The sequence below is a fragment of the Ammospiza caudacuta genome, chromosome 1 (assembly GCF_027887145.1).
Source record: "Ammospiza caudacuta isolate bAmmCau1 chromosome 1, bAmmCau1.pri, whole genome shotgun sequence".
Classification (NCBI taxonomy): domain Eukaryota; kingdom Metazoa; phylum Chordata; class Aves; order Passeriformes; family Passerellidae; genus Ammospiza; species Ammospiza caudacuta.
In genome coordinates this window covers 84,544,069-84,565,507 of record NC_080593.1, presented here as the reverse complement: position 1 = coordinate 84,565,507, position 21,439 = coordinate 84,544,069, and the positions used below count along the sequence as shown (strand labels likewise).

General features: G+C 36.9%; 1 protein-coding gene across 1 annotated transcript in view; it reads right to left on the bottom strand.

Annotated features, from left to right (window-relative positions):
• ABCA13 (ATP binding cassette subfamily A member 13) overlaps nt 1-21,439 on the bottom strand; it is a 175,708-nt gene that overhangs the window by 82,625 nt on the left and 71,644 nt on the right. The window contains exons 28-36 of the mRNA XM_058813952.1: nt 20,735-20,804; nt 19,571-19,705; nt 18,038-18,175; nt 15,129-15,318; nt 14,079-14,297; nt 11,753-11,949; nt 10,861-11,018; nt 10,240-10,470; nt 4,240-4,330 (exon numbers count right to left, since the gene is read on the bottom strand). Of these exons, the coding sequence (XP_058669935.1) occupies nt 4,240-4,330; nt 10,240-10,470; nt 10,861-11,018; nt 11,753-11,949; nt 14,079-14,297; nt 15,129-15,318; nt 18,038-18,175; nt 19,571-19,705; nt 20,735-20,804 (1,429 nt within the window). The remainder of the gene's footprint in view (nt 1-4,239; nt 4,331-10,239; nt 10,471-10,860; nt 11,019-11,752; nt 11,950-14,078; nt 14,298-15,128; nt 15,319-18,037; nt 18,176-19,570; nt 19,706-20,734; nt 20,805-21,439) is intronic.

Below are 21,439 nucleotides of genomic sequence, written 5' to 3'. Positions count from 1 at the left end.
CTTAAAGTGGTTCTCAACCAGGATCAGCAGATAACAGTCCGTGTTTTCCAGGATATTACTCCCCATCACACAGACATGCCTAGCATTTGGCTTAATTAAAATACCCTTTATTTAAAATGGATTCAGCTTTTCAAGTGTTCTAACTCAGTCCTTAGGACTGGTCTCACTTATCACCTTTCAGCAGCTGTTTTTCATCACCAAGGTTATGTTTACTTCAGCATCAGTCACGAAGATAATTAAAAGGCAGAGTTGAAACTCAGCTGTAATTCACAAAAGCTCTTCATTTTGATATTTCACTATTAACAACTGCTTTTTGTCAGCTACAATTTCTTAGTAAATTAGCTTTTGGCTGAGCTTTATAAGTACTGTATATTGTTGGTCTCACCGATCCTAACAGGAGCAATCTCACATTTGGCCCAATATGGTTCAAAATGGTTAAAACCAGCTGCTTCAGAGAAAGGGTTAAGCAACATTAAAAGGTAGTTATGCATCAACCTGCTCCCATGCCCACACTTTCAGAGGCTAACTTATCCAAGAAATCCAGAGGCATATTAGCCTTAATAGCACTACTGTTACTACATCTGTTCATATTATACATCCATTAATAACCATTCTTTGGCTTTTTAAAATGTATTGCAATACTCTAAGTCTCTGTAACATTATATGGCAGGAAAATCCAAATGCTACATATTACTGTGCACAAAAATACAATGAATCAATTTTGAATTTTCTACAGTTTAGTTTCATTTTATCTCAAGGGTTCCAACTGTATTTTACTGCCAGAAGGGACTAGACCCAAAGCTGGTATGTCCCAGAAATTTCTAAGACAATAAATGCTACAAAATTAAATAATTTGTCTCTTCCACAAAACATCTGAGTAATTTAATTCAGCAATATTGGTCCCTGAATAAGCCAACGAGACCACTCACTAGCCTATTACCTGCTTTTGCATATGTTCAGATTATTTTGTCATTTATCCATGGATAGCTACTCACCTCTTGGACTTGCTCTTAGATCCCCTGATTATTTCTGTATATGTACTGCCTGCTGTGGATTATGATAATTTTATTGGCCTCCATAGAGTTGGTTTCTCCATTTCTCTAGGCTATTTGGCTTCAATGGTCTTGTCAAACAGTCATTGCAAGCTCAGTCTAACCATTTTTCTGCATCCTCTGTATACATCTACAAAACAATAATTACTGTGTGTTCCAACTGTGTATAAATTAATAATGCATGACTGTACTATAATATATCCATGTACTGTGTCTGCACACACAGTAATCCCTGACTTAAAATTCTAACTGTTTTCACAAAAAGGTGAATTTTACCCTAAGTTTTTGTCATTGGAATAAAACTAAAAATTTTGAGAAAATCTTTCACAATGGAAACAAACTACTATATATTACAGTGTGCTTTGCATCTTTAAAATTACCAATGTTAAAACTGTTACAATAAATTTCATTAATGCACTGCTAATTAACTATAACATTTTCATTCAGAAATGCACAAATACTTCTGAGTTTATTTTACATTATTTTCATTGCTGACTTTAAGCAGCAGTCCAGCACCAAACAGCTGCTTGCCCGTACTCCCCCTCCTCCAGCAGGCTGGGGAAGAGAATAGAAAAAGAGAAAGCAAGAAAAATTGTTGGTCAAGACACGGGCAGTTTCAGCAGTAAAGGAAAAAGAAAGAAAAATAAACCCAAAAGAAAGAAACAAATTAAAAACAAAAAAAAAAAAATCCAACACAAATGATGCAAAGGCAATCACTCACCACCTCCCACAAGTAGACATGCTCAGCCACTGGTAGCAACAGCTAACTCCTCAAAAAAGGTTTTGTTGCCAAGAATGGCACTCTGCAACATTAAATAACTCCCTGGTGAGTTTAGCTCCTCTGTCCAGCTCGTGTCCCCTCACACCCTCTATCTCATCATCAGTTTGGTCATAGCAGGGACATGGGAATAGAGAGAGCCTTGACACCACTCAGTGATGGCCAAAACACTGGCATGTTATCAATACTGTTTCAGTCACAAATCCAAAACACTGCATCACAGAGGCTGCTAAGAAATTTAACTCAATTCCAATCAGACACAGTACACTAAGACACTGTAAAACATAACTAGAAATTATCTCTGCTCTGATTTCAGTGAGGTACTGTCATATTTTGCTGAAATAATGCTGAAATAACACTCTCTTGAGTGTTTTTGGCATTGGTGGTCAGCCTAAATCGAGTACTGATTTTCTGCAGTTTCATTTAAGAAGAGACACACACCTCTCTGCTAAGCCTCCTGGTCCAGGAGACATTAGACAACATTTTGATTTCTGCACAATCCTGGCACCTCAAGAGCTCAGCAGCATTAAAGGGTAGCCAACACCCCTGCTTGAGCTCAGATCTGTGCTTTGTGAAATCACCTCCCTAGTCTAAATTCTTTTATCAAATCAAATAGCAGCATCCTGCGATCCCCACAATAATCCCAGCTGCTTGCTCTAAGGGGTTTTGAAAATTCATTTGACTACTCTGACAAAAGCAAGTTTGACTGTCTTTGAACCTGCTTTCAAAGACAAAGTTATACAAGTCAAGCTATTGCCCATGGAGTATTCTGGTTAACTTTGACAATGATGGATACCTTTCATGACCATTTCCCAGATCCCTAATGCATACATTTCACAACTGTCCTTAATGATGAATGACAGTCATCAGCAATGAGTGACAATTTTCCAGTACTCTCATCCCCAAAGAAATGGCATTATCATCACATATTCTTGCTATAATTTATCAGGGTGAAAAAATACAGTCTCTGATTACTCAAATCTTTATTAATGAAATAACTTAAACAAATACTTCTTTATACATTTTGAGATGCAGATAGGAAAGTATATCAAGTTCTTCAGTAGAATATACTGTCTTCATTACTTTCTAAACTGTAAATTTTACTCTTTAATGAAAATGCAATGTGGAGAAGACAGATTGTTATGATTTGAAACTAGTTCAGATGTCCTAGCTGAGACTTGAATAAATAAATTGACTGTTATAAAATAAGGGATATTCAAAACTGTGTTTTGAATAGAAGCCTCATTCTCACCACTGACAAAAGTGGCAATTTTATTTGCTTAGTGAGGTTATTTTAGTTTTATACACTTGCATCTTCACTGATTCAAGATGGAATACCCCAGCAAACACACCCTCTGGAAAAAGTCATCTATTCAAGCTTGCACTTTGTGAAAAAAGGTCTCACCTTAGACCACCATTGTTGGCAATGATTACTTATTACTGGCAGATTCAATTGAATTTATCTTAACAAATAAAGAAAGCTTGGCTGAAAATTGTTATTTCTGTTACAGTAACATTAAGGGTCTACAGATCAGGTCTTTCCTGTGCCTGTACTTTATAAAAACATAATGAAAAGTATTGCACATAGAACAAAGTGCTTGACATCTAACCATAGAAAACTATAATCTAAATGTCAATCTTCAAACAGAAACAGGGTAAGTATACATGCATGAAAATCCCAGAACCAATGTGAAAACATTCATCAACTTGATGGGCACTGACATGAGAGAACTTGAGTCTTGGATTTTGTAATGACATCACCTTATGATCATTAGTGATGATTAGTGATTCTTCTTATGAAGAGAATTTTTAAAGCAGAAAAATCTTCCTGCATTTTCAGAAGCATTTGGAAGGACCTCCTCCCAGGCTTGCAGGGCAAAAAAAGAGAAAGTATGAAGGGTTTTTCTTACAGCAAGATGTAAAGGAACCTAAAATAACATGTCACTTAAGAAAACTAATTATCTCTTACTACGAGGGGAACCAGCTCTTTTTTTTCTTCTTTTGAATTGTATGTGTATGAACATGAATGCACTTTTCTTAGAGTGCAGGGATTTTATATCTGTGGTATATGTCTGTAATATTTATCCATTTTCAGTATGAGACAAAGAGGATAATTAGTTTCCAGGGACTGGTACAAAGCAATAAGTCAATGCTGCTGCAGTGAGAGAATGCATGTGTACATGCATGGGTGGGAAGATGACTGTGAAGGGATAGAGGTAAATCACAGCAGACATATAAAAACTACTTCCCAAGGCAGACACACAAAAAAGAAATTACCAGATGGTAGCAAGAAGTATTCTCCATTTGCTTGCACATTCCTCACTTTTGGGATCTTCATGCATGCTTACATTTGTGTTTTTGATCTTTATAAATCTAGTTGCTTCAGAAGGCACATAATTTTGTACTTACAGGCTGATTCAGCACCATTTGTATGGTCCACATGTGCTGCCTGTGGAACACAGGGCATCTTCTCTGACTCCTGCAGCAGCTTCAGGAAAACCTTTCATGAAAGTAGAAAAAAGTACTTTAGAATCAATTTTCTAAAACTATTATATATATATATACACACACATATATATATCCTAAACCATCCAGACAGCCAGAAATTACTACTGAAAATCTTGGGGATAAAGGAAATGAAATACATGTCAATAGATGCAAAAACACCCATGCAAATATTGCTGACCCATGAACACTACCATCTGCGAAGATTTTTCAATAGAATTTCTGCCCTTGATTGATTTTTTATGCCCCTAAGATTTGGTATGTGCTGGAACTCAGTTACTGCAGTTTCTGCCAAGGAAAGAGCTTAACTCTCTTCTAATGCTCCAGCTAGAAATCTATGGACACAACTAGAACTAAACCTAATGTACAAACTCCTACAGATCTGAGAAGCTACATATTTCAGGGAATTCACAGTGTCTAGGGACACTCAGAAAATGTTCCTAGATATGTGCAAGGACATGGACAATAACGTTGCTGAAAGACATGTAAAGGACAAGGCAATCATCAGAGACAGCCAAGGTGAGGTGAACAAAGTCTTGTAAAACTCATACTGCAGAGGAGACTGGGCAACAATGTGTATTTTGTAGCAAAACATTAGTGTGCATACCTGAAGAAGTGAAGGGAGACGACCATCCGATTGATGAGCATCGAACTCCAATTTATTGATCCACCATGCACATTTTATAACCGTGTTAATTAAGTTCATACATATTGCAAAACCCGAGCTCATCATTGGTTACAGATTACACATCAACCCCTCCTTTTGTTTTCAATACCTGTGGTTTGTTATTGAGACCAAGACTTGTTTTCTCATCCTATTATGAACGGTTCTCAAGGCCTCCATGTTTGTCACTTTTGCTTTCCCAGACTATCCAAGGACAAAATATTTACTTGTTATTAAAAAACAGCCTGAGAACTTCTGCTGTTTACAGAAATGTGCCTGAGAACTTTGTTGTTTACAGGAACAGGGTTGAGAATTGCTGCTTACAGCTGCCTTTTACCCTTCCATCAGCTGTATATTTTCATGACCTCTTTCTATGAGCCATGTTTGAACAAAGGTCTCCACACATACCCCAAAGTGGATAGAGATTATAGGATCCTGTTACCTTAAATCGCCATGAGAAAAACTGAAATTCCTTTTCTATAAAAGCAACAATCTAAAAATATGCACTAGCTTGAAATTGAAAGGATTGATTTTTCTAAAGTAGGAGAATGCATGTCAGAAGGGACTTAAAATTATAAACACCCAGCAGAATTCACCAACTTCATAATCATGAGATCTATTTAAATGGTATATACGCTTTCCCTAACAGATATGTGTCCAACCTACTATTTCTTCCTTAAACCTGTTTCACAGTTCTGTCCACATAAAGCCGTTTGAATTTCACAGACATGCCTTTCATTTTTCTGCACCTCAGCCTTGCAGAAGCTTTCATAGTGAGCCTTATTCACACACTCCCCACTTCTTGTAAACTCAAATTAAAAACACAATTAGCATTTTCTTATCTTAACGTGAACTGCAATTTAAATAGCGATCTAAGAACCTCAAGTAAAAAGAAAAAAAAAGAAAAATTTACAGAAAATACAGGTACCATGAGCATCTCAAATTAAACAGAAAAAGAACAACAAAATTTTTTCTTTGTCTTGATGAAAGTTTTCTTTTGCTCTTTCGTCTCTGTTTGGGTTGAGCCACAAGACAGATTATACCCACAGTGCAACTTTCAGAAATCATTAAGAAACCATTTATTTCTTCCCACAAAAGAATCTGATCTCAGCTATAACAAAAAATTCCTTGTTTCCAAGGAGCTTATACAATAGACAATAAAACCCAGTCAATGTGAAGTACTTTATAGCTCTTGAAAGATATTTCTTGACTTTCTAAGGTCTGACTGTTACAAAAACCATATTTTGCTTAGTCAATATAATTGCCATTTAACAGTGGTTATTGATTGCATTTGTTACCTGCCAGCTTTCAGGGAACAACTTTGGCTATTAACAACTGCTAGGCCAGAAATTTCTGGCCTGATATTTCTGTATTAGCCCCTGGAGGCAGATCCTGACAGTCTAAAGCCACATTCTAATTTGTTTTCTTGGACCTGCTTGCTGATGGCTATGAACACCAATTCTGTCAAGCAAACCCAACTAAACTGCAACAACTGAATCATAGAATCACTGAATGCCCTGCGTTTGAAGGGACCTTTAAGATCGTCTATTTAAAACCCATCTGCCATGGACAAGAACATATTCCATTGGACAAGATTCCTCAGAACTACATGCAGCCTAGTCTTGAACAGTTCCAAGGATGGGACATCCAGGGCTTTTCTGGACAACCCAATACACTGCCTCACCACCCTCACAAAATAGAATTTCTTCCTGATGTCTAATTTAAACCTATTCTTCCTTGTCCTCTCACTGCATGCTCTTGTGAAAAGTGTCTCTCTGTCTCATAGGCTCCCTTCAGGTACAGAAGGTCACCATTAGGCCACCTCAAAGCCTTCTCCTCTTCCAACTGAACAATCCTAACTCTCTCAACCTTTCCTCATGGGAGAGGTTCTCCACCCATCTATTCACCTTGGTGGCCTACTCTGGACTCGCTCCAACAGGTCCCTGTCCCTCATGTGCTGGGGCCCCCAGAGCTGATGCAGCCCTGCAGGTGGGGTGTCACCAGGGCAGAGCAGAGGGGCAGAATCCCCTCCATGACCCTGCTGCCCACGCTGCTTTGGATGCAGCCCAGGACACATTTGGCTCTCTGGGCTGTGAGTGCCCATGGCTGGGTCATGTCCAGTCTCTCATCCACTGGCACTCCGAAATCCTTCTGGGCAGGGCTGCTCTGACCTGTTCATCCCCAGCCTGTGCTGATACTGGGGGTTGCCCGATCCAGGGGCAGCACCTTGAACTTGGTCTTGTTAAACCCCAAGAGATTCCCACAAGCCCAATTCTTGATCCTGTCTAGCACCCTCCAGATGGCATCCTGTCCTTCAGGTGTGTCAACCACTTGGTGAAACCACAAAGTAACTACACATCTGTAGCTAGGACAGTGCCTACACTACAAAATGTTGTCTGCATATGCTTACTTCAGTGCCAAAATAGCTGCAGACACATTTTCTTATTTAATCTCATTAAGTCACTGTAGAGAGGTTGTAGTTATACCTTAAAAAAATAAACAAACCCACCAAATGCTTTTCTAATACATCCTATGTCTGTTGCAGCTTCATTGACACATACTCTGATGTAGCTATAAAGGCAGGCCACCTGCATTGCCCAGTCCTCCCATGGTATCCAGTTTTCAAACATCCTCTTAAGAGGATAGGAATCATTAGGGACTACATTGTACAGAAGGTATGATAGTTTACCTCATGTTGCATCAGATATTGTGAACAGAAGTGGTATTAGCCTCACAATGTTATTAGCAGAGTGAGTACCCTCTGAACAACACAGGTATGGAAAAGTCAGGATTAGGCACCATGACAGAGACAGTATGTTCTTGCTACATCTAAATGAAGGTGTGTTCTAGACCTCAGCAGAGCATCTTTTCCCCACATGCCTCAGCAATTCCTGCTTGTTCAGAGCATGGTGTTAATGACAGCAAGGTTGTGGGTTCAATCCCTGCATGGGCCATTCACTTAAGACCTGGATTTGATGACCCTTCTGGGTCTCTTCCCACTCAAAATGTTCTGTGAAATTCTGTTTAATTTCTGTTTTAACTAGCGAGTCTATATCTCTATATCTGACTAAGGACTTGTCCTTGTCAAGGACAAAAAGTGCTTTTTGTCCTTGAGGAAAAAAGTCTGGCCAAATGACAATATTACAGAGAGATAGATTAATGTGATTGTGCCACCACCAGAATGTGTTGGAGCACCTTGCATCTCACTAGAAGGTGCACACAATTTTAAATGAGGTATATGGCTTTCCCTGGAAAGTTTTAATACAAACTCTCAGGTCTTTTCAAAGAAAATAATTTTTAAACAGTACTCAATTAACAAATTTTGATGCATCTGATTTTGAAAAGATGTTACAATCATTTTGTTCTCCCCTCAAAGAAAAACAAGAAAGCAATAAGCTTTGAAATCTCCAGAGATGCCAGAAAGTGAAACAGCATCCTCCAGAGAGCTCTTAGTATATGTTTAATTTAATTAACTACCCTTCTACTCTCCTTTTGGTTCTATCAACACTTTGCATTACAAATTTTATAAAATATACAAATACAAATGTTTGGAAAATATATCTAAAGCCTAAATTTGAGCAAATATAATATTAGTGAGATTTAAAGGTGTCAGAAACTGATTTGTTAGCACCTCAAGAGTCCATTGAAATATGAATGGAAGTCCATTTTCCCTCACTGAATAGGATTTTTAGAGAGTGTGAGTGTCCCTCAGAATTAAAAACAATAACAGTGAGTGTATAAGAGAACAAAAAAAAGGATAAAAAGATTATAATACATTTCTTTCTTTAAGACCAAGGCTCTTTGTTTCCAGATTGAATTGCTTGAATAGACTAAATAGTGTTATTATATGCTATCCTTTTAGTTGCCAATGCAAAAAGGCTTTAGATAAGATAATAGAGAATTGAGGTTGTAATGACAACTAATGATGAGGATTCAGAGATAACAGAAATCAACCCAAATCAATGCATTAAATCTTCAAGCTGAAGAATGATACATTAATATCCAATACCACATTTAAAGATGTTTTAAACTTCCCCTTCACAAAACAGCCAAAAGCAAGCTCTCCACTGAGTCACAGATTCAGCTCACTGAGGAATCTTCCTCATATCCATGACAACTTCACATTTACTTTATACATGTCAGTTCTGGAAAGTCCTGTGTTATCTCATGGGGATGGAACCCAAAAGTATTCTTAATATATACATTACCTCCAAATCTATAATTTTTTTGCAGTGAACAATATTATTCTTTGTACCCTGTTAATCATCCATCTTCTATATGAAAATAAAAACTTTATAATCTTTTTTTGCTTGCCTCATAGAATTGTATTGCAGGAATCTCATTTACTTCATAACATTAAATAAAATGTTTATTAAACTTGCAAAGTAAGTATGATAGGAGACATTAGTCTCCTATCATCACTTGAAGTGAAAAAAAATTATTTCTAAAGGATCTATAGTACAGTACTTGGATAGCGGTGGTTTAGGGAACCTTGTTTTTTAGAAATAATAGATGTGATAAAAAGAGTCCAGGGGAAATATCTTCTTGCTGACATGGCTATTTACACTGAGCTAAATTTAGAATTATGAGGATGCATAACAGACTCTCTTCCCTTGATCCTTTTAGTATATACACACACATACATGTACATATATGTGTGTGTATATGTTGACGTATACGTATATGAAAATATTTTGTTGATGTATACATATATCAAAGATTTTGTCTCCCAGTACACACAGAAAATATTCTTTAGGTATTTCATCACACAGTTTGGCTAAGTCCTAAGCTTCAGAACTAGTAAGTTGAAATGTATTCTTGGCATTTTCTTTTTTTTTAGTCCAAAGATCCTCCTGAGCTGCATCACCAGACTTGAAAGCCCAAAGCTTGTTCCAATGCTATGGGCTTAGGACAACACTGCTTCTCAAAGTCAGTGACACATTACATTTCCCTTAAGTTAATGCAGAAAAAAACATTAAAGGGTTACGCAGTTCATCAGTCTTCACATTAGATTCTTAAAAGAAAAAAATGTGCCATAGTGGAGTGGGTGCTGAAATTAACAGCAAAGTAAAACCATACAGTGCAGATTTTACCTGATTTGGGAGGTTTTGTTTGTTTGCTTGTGCTTGTTTTCAAGTTTTTTTGAAAATGTGCTTCTCACAAGAAATTGTGCAACATAAAAGACACAATCAAGATTCTCTAACCAAGAAAATGTCATTACACAGAAAAACTACAAGTACCTCTTCCAAAGTTGTGTCAGAAATGCCATAGCCAGTCACATGTAGATGCTGAAGGCTTTGATCTAAAGCTTGGAAAAGACCTTTAAAAGAGGTCTTATCTGCCCTTTCTGGGATCACATAGGTCAGCTCAGTTCCACTGTTATCTTTCAAGAAGGCTTCTGGAATGTGGGTCTGTACCAGAGAAGTGACCTGAACAATGTGCTCAGGGTCCTGGATTTCAAACACAGAGGGCTATAAAGAAAAAAAGATAATCATGCAGAAAAAAAATAAATATTACCAGAAGTATTGGTCTCAATATTAGAATTCATGCAGGAAAATTTCCACTGATGAAACTGCATCACAGTTGGGATAAGAGACTACCTCCCAGGAATAAAGGACAGTGAGACAAGCCCATTTTCAGCTAAATACTGATACCATTTTCAAAGATGCCATTGTGTCCATCTAAATAGCAATAATTATACCATCCACCCAAAACAACCAAGGAAGCCAACAAAAACATGTTTTGCTCATTCTCTAATAATCATTTTACTAAACATATTACTTGCTGGCAGGAACATACATCTCCCTTAAAATGTACTTGGCAGGGACTCTCCAGTTCAGTACAGCACATTTTTAACTTACCTTTTTTATGAGTGTCAGACTGTGTCCCTGGCCATATGTCTCCCTCAGATAAGAGGGAGAGCCACAGCACCTCAGCTGGCCTCGCTGCAGGATGGCAATGCGATCACTGAGCACCTCAGCCTCGTCGAGATGGTGAGTGGTAAAGATCAGAGTGCAACCTGTATGGCAAAGATTGGTACATGTCCACAAAACCTCGTTTCTAGAGAACCCCCCACAAAGGTCCTTTAGCCTTAGGGAAACATATTTTCAGGACTCTTTAAAATCTTAACTACACAAACGAAATATGCTGTCAGAATCACAGATTGAGTTACATTCAGTTCTAAACTTACTTTGCCCTGTTTTATCCATAGCAAAGAGTATTAAGGCTTTAGAACCTCCGGCTGTTTTAAAAGCTTAAGAAATTCCTTAAAATGACATCGCAGCAGTGTCTCTCAATGGATCACTCAACATGAGTTATTACAGCTAATTGAGTGCTCACTAGCTGAAGAGTTTGCTTCCCACAATCAATTTTAGAATTAGTGTAGCAGACTGATGATGAATATATTTTAATTAGAAGTATATAAGCCTCTATGTACAGGTATATGCAAAATAGGAAATGGAAATCTGAAGGTAATTTTGGGAAGCCGAAGAAAGGGGAGAAACTTCAGGACAGGACTTAGGACTAAGCTCAGTCTTTAAGATTGGGTCTCTTTCTGTGCAATAGCAGATAACTCTTGTAATACCATTTGACTTGCCTTAAAGTTACCAAGAGCAACTTAATGTTTCCTCAGAAATTAATGTATTCCGTTTCCGATAATATTTTGACTACACTTTGACTATCCAGTTTAAATTTATTGGAAAAAAAAATCCAGAAAAGAAAATAAGAAGCAAACAATGCACATAAACTTTGTACCGGCTTTGTACTTCAGAAGAACATCCCAGATACTACGGCGAGAACATGGATCTACTCCACTGGTGGGCTCATCCAGAACAACTGTCTTTGAGTTTCCAATAAAGGAGATGGCAATTGACAACCTCCTTTTCATTCCCCCAGAAAGGGCTCCAACAGGTTTGTACTGATGCTGGCATAAATCCACATCTTCCAGAGCTCTGAAATAGGAATACAGAAATAGGACCAATTTTGAAAATGCTTTTCTAGTCACTTTCTGCCCACTCAGAGAACAAGTACTGAAAAGTCATTGTAAAAGGAAAGCGATAAAATCACTATCTCTGTCTGATGATATACTTTGGTATCAAAAACAAATAGGAAAAAAAATATCTACCTACAAAGCATAGAAGCTTATCATCCTCAGATGCACAGATTTTAAATGATATTTTAAAGGAAAATTTTAAATTAAAGATAATAAAATTAATACTAATTTTTCCAACTACTTCAGCAAACTACAGATTATTGCCCCACTAAATAATGATAAAGACTCCTAGTTTTGGGAAATAAACTGATTAGAGATCCCTGGGTAGAATAATACTATCTAATCAAATTTAATCTAATTCCTATGTTAAAGACTGGGAGATATCTTACACATGTTTCCAATTCAGCCCTCGCCCTTGCAAGATGTTGGTCTTGCATCTGAGCATGGTATGGAAACATGATTAATAAAGGCAACACTATAAGACCTTTAACTTATTTTTCATCACGCTGAGCATACAGTCACTGACCTAAGAGCTTTCAGCTGCTATCAGCTTGGCAAGAAAGACATAGAAGGCTCAACAGTCCTAAGTTAAACTCCTGAATCATTTCAGTGAGTATGCAGTCTGTAAGCAATGCCATTTACCCTGAGAGAATCTCATTTTTAAGAAAACACATTTTAACAGCTGTTCTATAGATATATAGTGAGAAAAATTATTCTTAATCTCTTTAGAAGCCTGCTTTTTTAGCTAATAAAAAGCTTTTGCTTCATTCTTTTGTTGCTTTTCTAATTTCTCTTAAGTCTTTTGAAGCATTTGTTGTCTTTAAAAATAATTTTTCTTAGTAGCAAGGCCTGCAGAGTTCTGAGTGTTCTCATGTGCCATTAGTATGACAGGCTGCTGCTAGGATTACAACTCAGCAGACTAGGTACATTAAGATACAGAATGTTATTTTGCATCAATTTTAAACCATTTACTAAATTTGTTTTTTCTCTGTGGTTCTAGAGAATTCCTTCTGCTGTTTCTGGAGAGAACAGGGTGTCAACACCTGAGTTTGTTCAGATTCAAATTTAAAAGTAACAGGATTTTATGACTGCTACCAAACAGGAAAGCCACTTTGCCACAAATGCCTCTGCATATGCCTGATTGTACACTTAAGGAAGAGTCCCATCAGCTTGACATTTTTTTCCATTGAAGCATGGAAATGCCTAGTGTTTCGCAGAGTCTAGCATGAATCAGAAGGTAAACACAAACTATTAACACTGCCACACCGTTTGAAAAGCATATATTTTATTTCTGAAGTAGAACAAATGCAGTTTGCTATTAATGAACCAGATCTCAGCTTGTACAGTTTACTAGTTACTTTATAAACACTAGGAAAAATTAACATCTAGTCCTATATTGAAGAAGTATCAGCACAAAAATACTAGTAAATGTTTATCACCTGACAAGTGGCAAATCCTCAGAGTTTACGTCAGAGCTCTGACTTATTTTTGCTATTGTGTTTTTCATTTTTAAACCTCATCATTTATTAAAAATATTTGAAGCTGGATGTGGCAAAGGAAACGAGGTGGCTTATTGAAAAATATTGTAGCAGTCACTGCCTTTACCTGGATTTCCTGGTTTTCTAAATTTCCTTCTGCTGCAAGTGAAGGAATAGAGGATAAGAAATGTATAAAGTCATTTTGTTGATTTATTTAAAAACTCGGGGTAAGCAGAGCAGTTTTCTTTCTATCTGCTTCTCCGTCAAGGATAGAGGTAAGGCAGACAGCATAAGGTGGAACCCCTGCAACTTTTACAAGGCTAAGCACCTCCACTCCAGTGAAAACATCATTATTTGATGGTTGTGTATACCAGGTTTTGAAAGAGTGACAGTTCCCTATACAAATATATTCATGTAATAGTTAGAGTCTAGGAAATTTATTTTCAAGTCATGATTACAGAACATGAAATGTGACAAAAACTCACAAAACCCTGCATCTTCCATTGTTTTTCCCTCGTAAGTTTTGTATTTTCTCTTTTTTATTTGGGTGGCTTGCAGCAGTCACTACCAATTTACTTGACAGATTTCAAGGAAAGGAAGGAAAACTCACCCACTGACTTGTTCATCCAACTGTTCTTTTGTCCACGCGGGTGCCTTCACGGACCCATAAAGCAGGAGATGCTCTCGCACCGTCAGCGTGTTGAACAGGACGTCGTACTGGGGACAAACACCCAGCTCTGTCCTGATGGCAGCCAGCTCCGTCCGTATGTCCTTCCCGTCAACAATAATGGTGCCAGAGCTTGGTGGATACAGACCAGTCAACAGAGATCTGATATTAGGAAAGAAAATAAAAAATCAGCAAGATAACATGCAATGAGCTCATCATTTAGATATCCTGAGGCATCCTTAAAGCAACACCAATTCAATCAAGTATAATTATAGAGACATGACTAATGTTTTGGGTTTGGATTTAGCTACTTTTTTCTTTTGGTGGCTTTTTAGGTTTGGGGATTTTTTTGGTTGGTTTGTTTGTTGGTGTGCTTTTTGTTTTGTTTTTTGAACATGATCTCAAGAGTTCTTAATTTCCCTTCTTCCAGAGCATAATCTTTTTTTTTTCCCCAGTCAAATCAAACAGGTGATTGTTTCCTTTTCCACATGGGTATTCTGTGAGGAGTATCCCCAGTTAGGTCCCATCCTGTGTCACTGGCTTGACGAAAGCTGATTATAGCTAACAGAAAGGTAGAAACATAAGCTTCTTAGTTGAGACATTTTTTAAGGTCATTTCTCATTTTATTGCTTAAATTTTTGATCAACTGCCAAGAAAGAAATCCCCTGCAACTTCTAGGGACAAAAACACCACAAAATTCCAAAAAAGAACACTCCTTCAAGATGTGTTCAACTCTCCATCCAGACATGCCCAAGTCCTGCTTAAGCTGTTCCTGGGATATCACATTATGGTTCTAGTGGCACAGAGGACTCCGTTCTCTACTCATTACATTCCTTTTGTCGTAGATATGCAACCTTCACTTTCCATGTGCTTTGGGGAGTTTATCAAATATTTATTGGGGGGGGTGGGGGAAGCACAGCAAAGAGTTCACAAAATTTCAAACTGAAAAAGCATTGCTGAGATCAGAGTAATAGTATTAAAAGTCAGGCTTACATAACTGTTGTCTTTCCAGCTCCATTCGGTCCCAGGAGAGCTGTTATCTGGCCCTTATGGAAAGTGAGGTTGAGATCTTTAACAGCAGCCTTCTGACCATCCACATGCTCTTTGGTGAGGGACAGCAGCACAACACCAATGGTGGAGCCTCCTTCAGTGCAAGGGACTTTCCAGCCTTGAGCTGCGGGGTCTGTGTGGGGAAGAGCAGCAGAACGAGCACGTTGCTGTATCTAAAAATGTGTTTGTGCATAAAAGGAATAACAAAATAACTTCTGCTACCATTTACCATGGCCTAGAACAGATGTTCTAATTGACTGAACTGACACAAACTACTCTGAAATGAAAGGTACCATGACAATTTATATTTGCTAAGAATTTGGCCCATTTGTTACGCCGAGTTATGTGTATGTCTACATATGTCTTTATAAAGTCATAAAATAGTTGCTATATTTTATTTCTAGTAAAAAAATACAACATGACTTGATTTTTTTTATGCCTATAAGCATTAGAATGTTCTAACTGTGTAAGCTACTTCATATATGTCATCCAGTTTTAGGCACACAACATTGACATAACATTCACAGGCACAGGCAGTTAATCTTCTCAATTCCCCTCAGTCAACCAAGCAAAACAGATCTCTGAAACTATGCAGAGGAGCAGCCTAGTCCGAGCGTAATTCAAGGTGCTCAAGGCAAGCAGGTATCCAACAGTCTTCTTGCTGTGAGGTAACATCCTCAGGAAATTGAGGTGCCATCTGACACCAATGAAGTTGCCTTCCTTTCCATGTCAGGTTTGCACTACTTTCCAGCACAGTCAACCAGCAGCCCCATTACATTATTCATGTTTAATATTTTATTGACTCATTACTACTTAGAGATCTGGCAGTGAGTGGGTTTATTTTATTTTTAAGCTAAGGCAAGCCAGATTGGAATGTTGGTCCAAAGAAACAAATGTTATGCCTGAGAATTATGAGAAGAGAGAATTATTCTTTTGCATATACATACACATAAGATATTTATGGCTTATAGTTATATTATTTGCAATACTTTTACGTAAATAAGGTGCAAACATTACAAGAACAGAGAATTATCCTCTACATGAAAAGCTTGAATAATATAAATCAAATTATAAATTTAAAGAAAAACATAATTAGTTCAAAGATTAGTTTGTTCACACGGTGATTGAAGAAGTTGTTTTGCTGCTTTCACACTCAATTTTAAGCTTCTGTCAAAAATTCATTCTAAACTTGAGGTCGCTTGCTAGCAAGGTACTACCAGCAGTTGTGACACTACTGAGATCTCCCACCCATGCACCTCTCTTCTAGGAACCTTTCTGCTGTTCCCTAAATTTCCTTCCTTCAAATTAACAAAAAAGCTTTCAAGTGCAGAGGGGTCTCAGACAGTGCAGCTCAGGGAAAACTCAAGAGGGAGGGCTCCAAGTTGCTTGCAAGCACTAAACTGATTACCCTGGGATTTCTCCAAAGGGGATCTCCAAGAGGGAGCACAGCACCCTGGTCACAGCCAGCCCTGCTGCAGCTGTAGTTCCAGCTGGTAGGACCTACACTCCCAGCTCTTCCCTCACACACCTCTGATTTCCTAAATTTCCTCCGTGCCCCTGGGACCAGCCCCTTACCTGTGCTGTATGGAACAAGGGAAGAAATTGCCTGGAAACAAGTCACTTTGCTGTTCCTAGAAAATTCTTTGTGGCTGCATTTATCCCATTGTCAGTACAATAGCACACAATTCTTTTAAAGGACAGCAAGCTCCTTTGCTGCAGACAGTGCTACCATTCACACACAATTTGCTTTCAACCACATGACATGAGGAAATCACTTGAATAACTTGAGCCAGAAACCACACTAAAACTGGTCAGGCAGAGAAGTTTATGTCTTTGTTTTCTGCACATTATGTGCTGAACCCAGAAGGAAACACTGGAAATTTTCATTTTATGTAAGGACCAAACACAATTGTCTTAACAAAATGGAGTGGTTCCAAATTGCAGAAATTCAGACAAAACTCATACAACTAATTTTTCCACAGGTGTTAAAAATGAACCTCAAGACATTTTGAAGTCTTCTCCAATCTAGGAGACACCTGTATGTAAAAGTGCATCTTCTTCACCTATGCTGCAGACAACTGAATAATTTCTAAGATATTGTAACTCCCAAAATAAGTACAACAACCCATCATGTTGTTCTAAGGCCCAAGATGGAAAGCAGGTGAGAGTGACTTACTCCTTCATTTCCAAAACCTAAATTAAATGTGGGATTGTGCTCAAAGGGACTGGAGAGAGAGGAAAAGGTAAAAAAATCTGAATGAATTGTAAGTAAGTGAACATATGTAGAAGAGCAGTGAAATTATCTCGAGGCTGAAAAAAAATTAGTTACAATAGCAGCTTTCTAGACAAAGGCTTTCTAGGCTAAGAAGTAGAGACAGAAAGAACAGTGATTATAGAAGAGGGACATTAGAAACAGAAGGTAAAGAAATGAACAAAGTTAATTTTTCCACTGAAACAAGAAGCAAATTTTTAAAAAATTTAATAAAGTCCGGCACGTTTGGGATTCATTGAGAGTACGAAAGGGTTCAGTGGCTTCCAAAAGATCCAAACAATCCAAAGTGGCAATACACTGGGAGAGGATGAACCCAAGAGATACTTATTTTACATCTTTCAAAGAGTTTGCTTAAATATTTCTGTTCAATAGTTTTCACAAAATAAATCAATCATTACAGGGGGTAGCAAAATGAAACACTTACTATATAATATTCACAGTATATACTACATAATGAAAGAGAGAAAGGGAAAAGATCTAAACATATAATACAGGACCAAGCAATGATAAAAGCAGATTAACTATGACTAGCATATCATTCAGAAAAAAAAACCATTGTTCAAATTCTATTACTACAAACCTTTTTCTTGGAAGTTTTCATTGAAGAAAAACATATTAGAATTCAGATAATGTCTCTTGCTTCTCTCTGTACCACACAGGTTCTTCCAGTAGGAAACAGTAAAGGGAAAGCACCACCGGTTCTTCAACCCAAATTTTCCTATGTTAGAATTATGATATAAACTGTTGAAAAATTTATAGTCATTTTGCATCTGTTTGTAGACTAAAATGTCCTATTATTGCTTACAATGAGTCAGTTACGCCATTTAATTAGCCCCAATACATTTCTTTACTTAAAAATTTTAATAAAGTGTAAAAAAGTCATTTGGTCATAAAACCAGGTCCTTCCATAAAATAATCAAGCCTCACTGATGTTTTACCCCACCTCCAAATCAGCTTCAAAGTGTAACAGAATCATAGACCTATAATAATCTTGCAACCCATAGGGAAGAAAATTCACCAAATAGCATGCCAAGAGAAAGAGCCTTTTTTTAAATTATAAAAATAGTCCATTGCACCAGTTCTTCCATTAATATCTGCAACTATCAACCAAATCAGCCACCAAAAGAAACACTTATTGTGGCACATAAACAAAAAGGGCAAAAACACAATCCTGTGTACAAACTAATCTTTGGCAGTGCCTGATCTTTTCTGGCATTACTTACCCATCACATAATACACACTCTCTCTGCTTGGAGTGTCATTACGTGGACACTGAAGTGCAAGTGTCAATTGAAGATAAAGTTTTTTTAAATTCAATTGCATATTCCACTCACCCCTATCTTTCAAGGCAAAATTTAATTTTAATTTAATAAACAAAGAAATATAAAGTAGCCAGAAGAAAAAGCGACATATGCAAATCAGAGGAAAGGTAAATCATCAGAGGAAAGGTAAAACATACAGTGAGTCATGAGGCCATGATTAAAAATACATCAATCAACTCAATAAGACTTATAAAACTTGGTTAATGAAAAAATTTAAATAACCACACCACTACTTTCTGAAAATATACTTGAAAATGAATTTGTTTTCTCTATACACTGGACCATGGACTGATTGGGAACAAGATACAGTGACTGTGCCGTCTGAAGTTTTTTTGATCTGAAAACATGCTGTTGTTCATGGGTTTCAGCCCAAGTACTGAGAGGAGATTCACCATTTTTCCAGGAAATTTTGCTTCTAGACTAAGCTCTCTTACTGCAAAGATCCAATAAATTCCTAATTCTATCAAATATTTGTCCTACCCATCAGCAAACAAAAGATATTTCATGTCTGGCTACAAATTCTAGTCCATGTGTTAGCACTACTCAGTATTCATGTATTTAGGAAGATGTTGTTTCCCAGTCCCTAAAGAAAGTCAGACAGTTTTGCACAACAGAACCATAACTCAGAAAAATACATATTTTTGTTTTATTTGCATGAAACCAAGAAAGACAATGCCACAATAAGTGTTTCTTATGGTGACTGAATGTTTACATTGTGAAGACATTAATGGATGAATAATATTAAATAAATTCTTCAAAAACACGAAATAAGAACAAGCCCATGGTCTTACCAGGAAAAATATTGCTGAAATACCAGCCACCAACAAAATATAAAATGGAGTCAAAGAACATCATCCAGCACATCCATCCAAAGGTCATGTATCCTCCTTGTGCCGTTGACTGGTGCACATTATCCCACTGAATTCCTGGTAGTAATAATAATGATTTTTTTAAAGGTCAAAGCTAGATCAACACAGCATTAAAGATCACAAACACATCAACTTCTGGGCCTTTAAGCACTGGCACAAGACAAACCATAGCTAATAACAGTAATCCTAATGAACAGAAAAAAATTTCTATGCCTCTACAAGCCTGTGTTTAGAATAGCAGGTGACACTGCTGCTGGGAAAATGTAGAGAAGATGTTGAAAGGGTTGTTTATGAAGTTTTAGCTGGCCCTTAATTTGGCAAAAGAAAAAGAACTACAACACTGACAAAATGAATCAGTCTCTAAGCCACTCTGCTAATATAAAGAAAAGGATTACACAAAGTTTAATGTAATTTCTATAATGCTAAATCTGGAGAGTTAAATCTGTGAATTCTAACTAAGAAGCATAGTGTACATTTACTGCATTTAGAAGTAAACATGAATGAACTCACTGAATAATTGATTCATAAGATTATTACATTGCAGAAGACACTAAAGGAAAAAAGAAGGTGCAAACACTACTGCTACAGAAAGCTACCATTCTGCTAAATGGAAAACAAGAGTAACAAAGTTGTAAATTTATTTTTAAAATTGCATTTTTTAAACTGCAAATGCTACTTTGTTTGCAGCACAGTGGATCACGATATTGCTTCTACAATTCTTTTTCCACAATTGTCAAGGAAAGTTGTTTCTCCCAAAACACATTTTGCCCTTCCTTCAATAAAGATGAGTAATTTTGATGAAGCGTCTGGTGGGAAATTTAAGTAATATATTCTGCAACTGTCTCTTCCACTCTTAAAAACTGTTGTACCATTATGACAATTTTTCAGTAATTTGAAACATCCACTGTCATGTATATTGTTCTTGCCATAACAGTAAAAAGAAAAGGATTGCATCCATTAATATACCTGAACTTTATCCAGCTTATTAATTTATTAGAGATTTTTTCAGAACAGATTGAAAAACATTTTCAACTCTAGTTTTTGAAATAATAATTACAAAGCTTTTCTCCTAACCAAAGACCTTACCTATTTCTTGGCCCTCAAAATATGTAATGAAAAATATTCCTTGCCCAAAGGCAGTTGTAGACAGAAGACACTGCAACATCAGAGGAGAAAGAGTATGTGAACATCAAATAAAAACATGCTCTTAACAAGTTCCATGAAATAAAATATATTGTGATACTAAAATCAAGCACAAACTAAGTAGACCTTATTTTTCCTCCACACAGGCTAATGGTTGCTATTTAATTTTATGTTTTAACCATACTTCCCGACAAACCTTAGTAGTATTTGCTCCACCTAACAGAGCTCCACTGACCTAGTTATTAATGCTGGAAAGTGTTATTTTATCTGACCAAATGACACTGAAAAAATGAGCATTTTTTAACAATGTATTAATCATTCCACCAGCCTAATTTAGTGGGTTATTTTGAAATAGTGAAGCCATAATGTGCGAAATATGGTTTTCTTTATATGATGGTGATACTTGATGTCACATTCAGGGATGTGGTATTTTAGGACAGTACAAAGACATAAAACAGGCTATAGAATACATAGAACAGGAAAGGACTTGAAAGAACCTACATCAGAGAAACACATACCTCAGATTAGATGGTTGGACAAATTTCTGATATATTCTCAAATTATATTAACAGGAAATGATTTACTAGTTTTTTTCCAAACAAATAACAACTTTGAGAAGTGAAATGTCATCAGCTGATCTTGAAAATT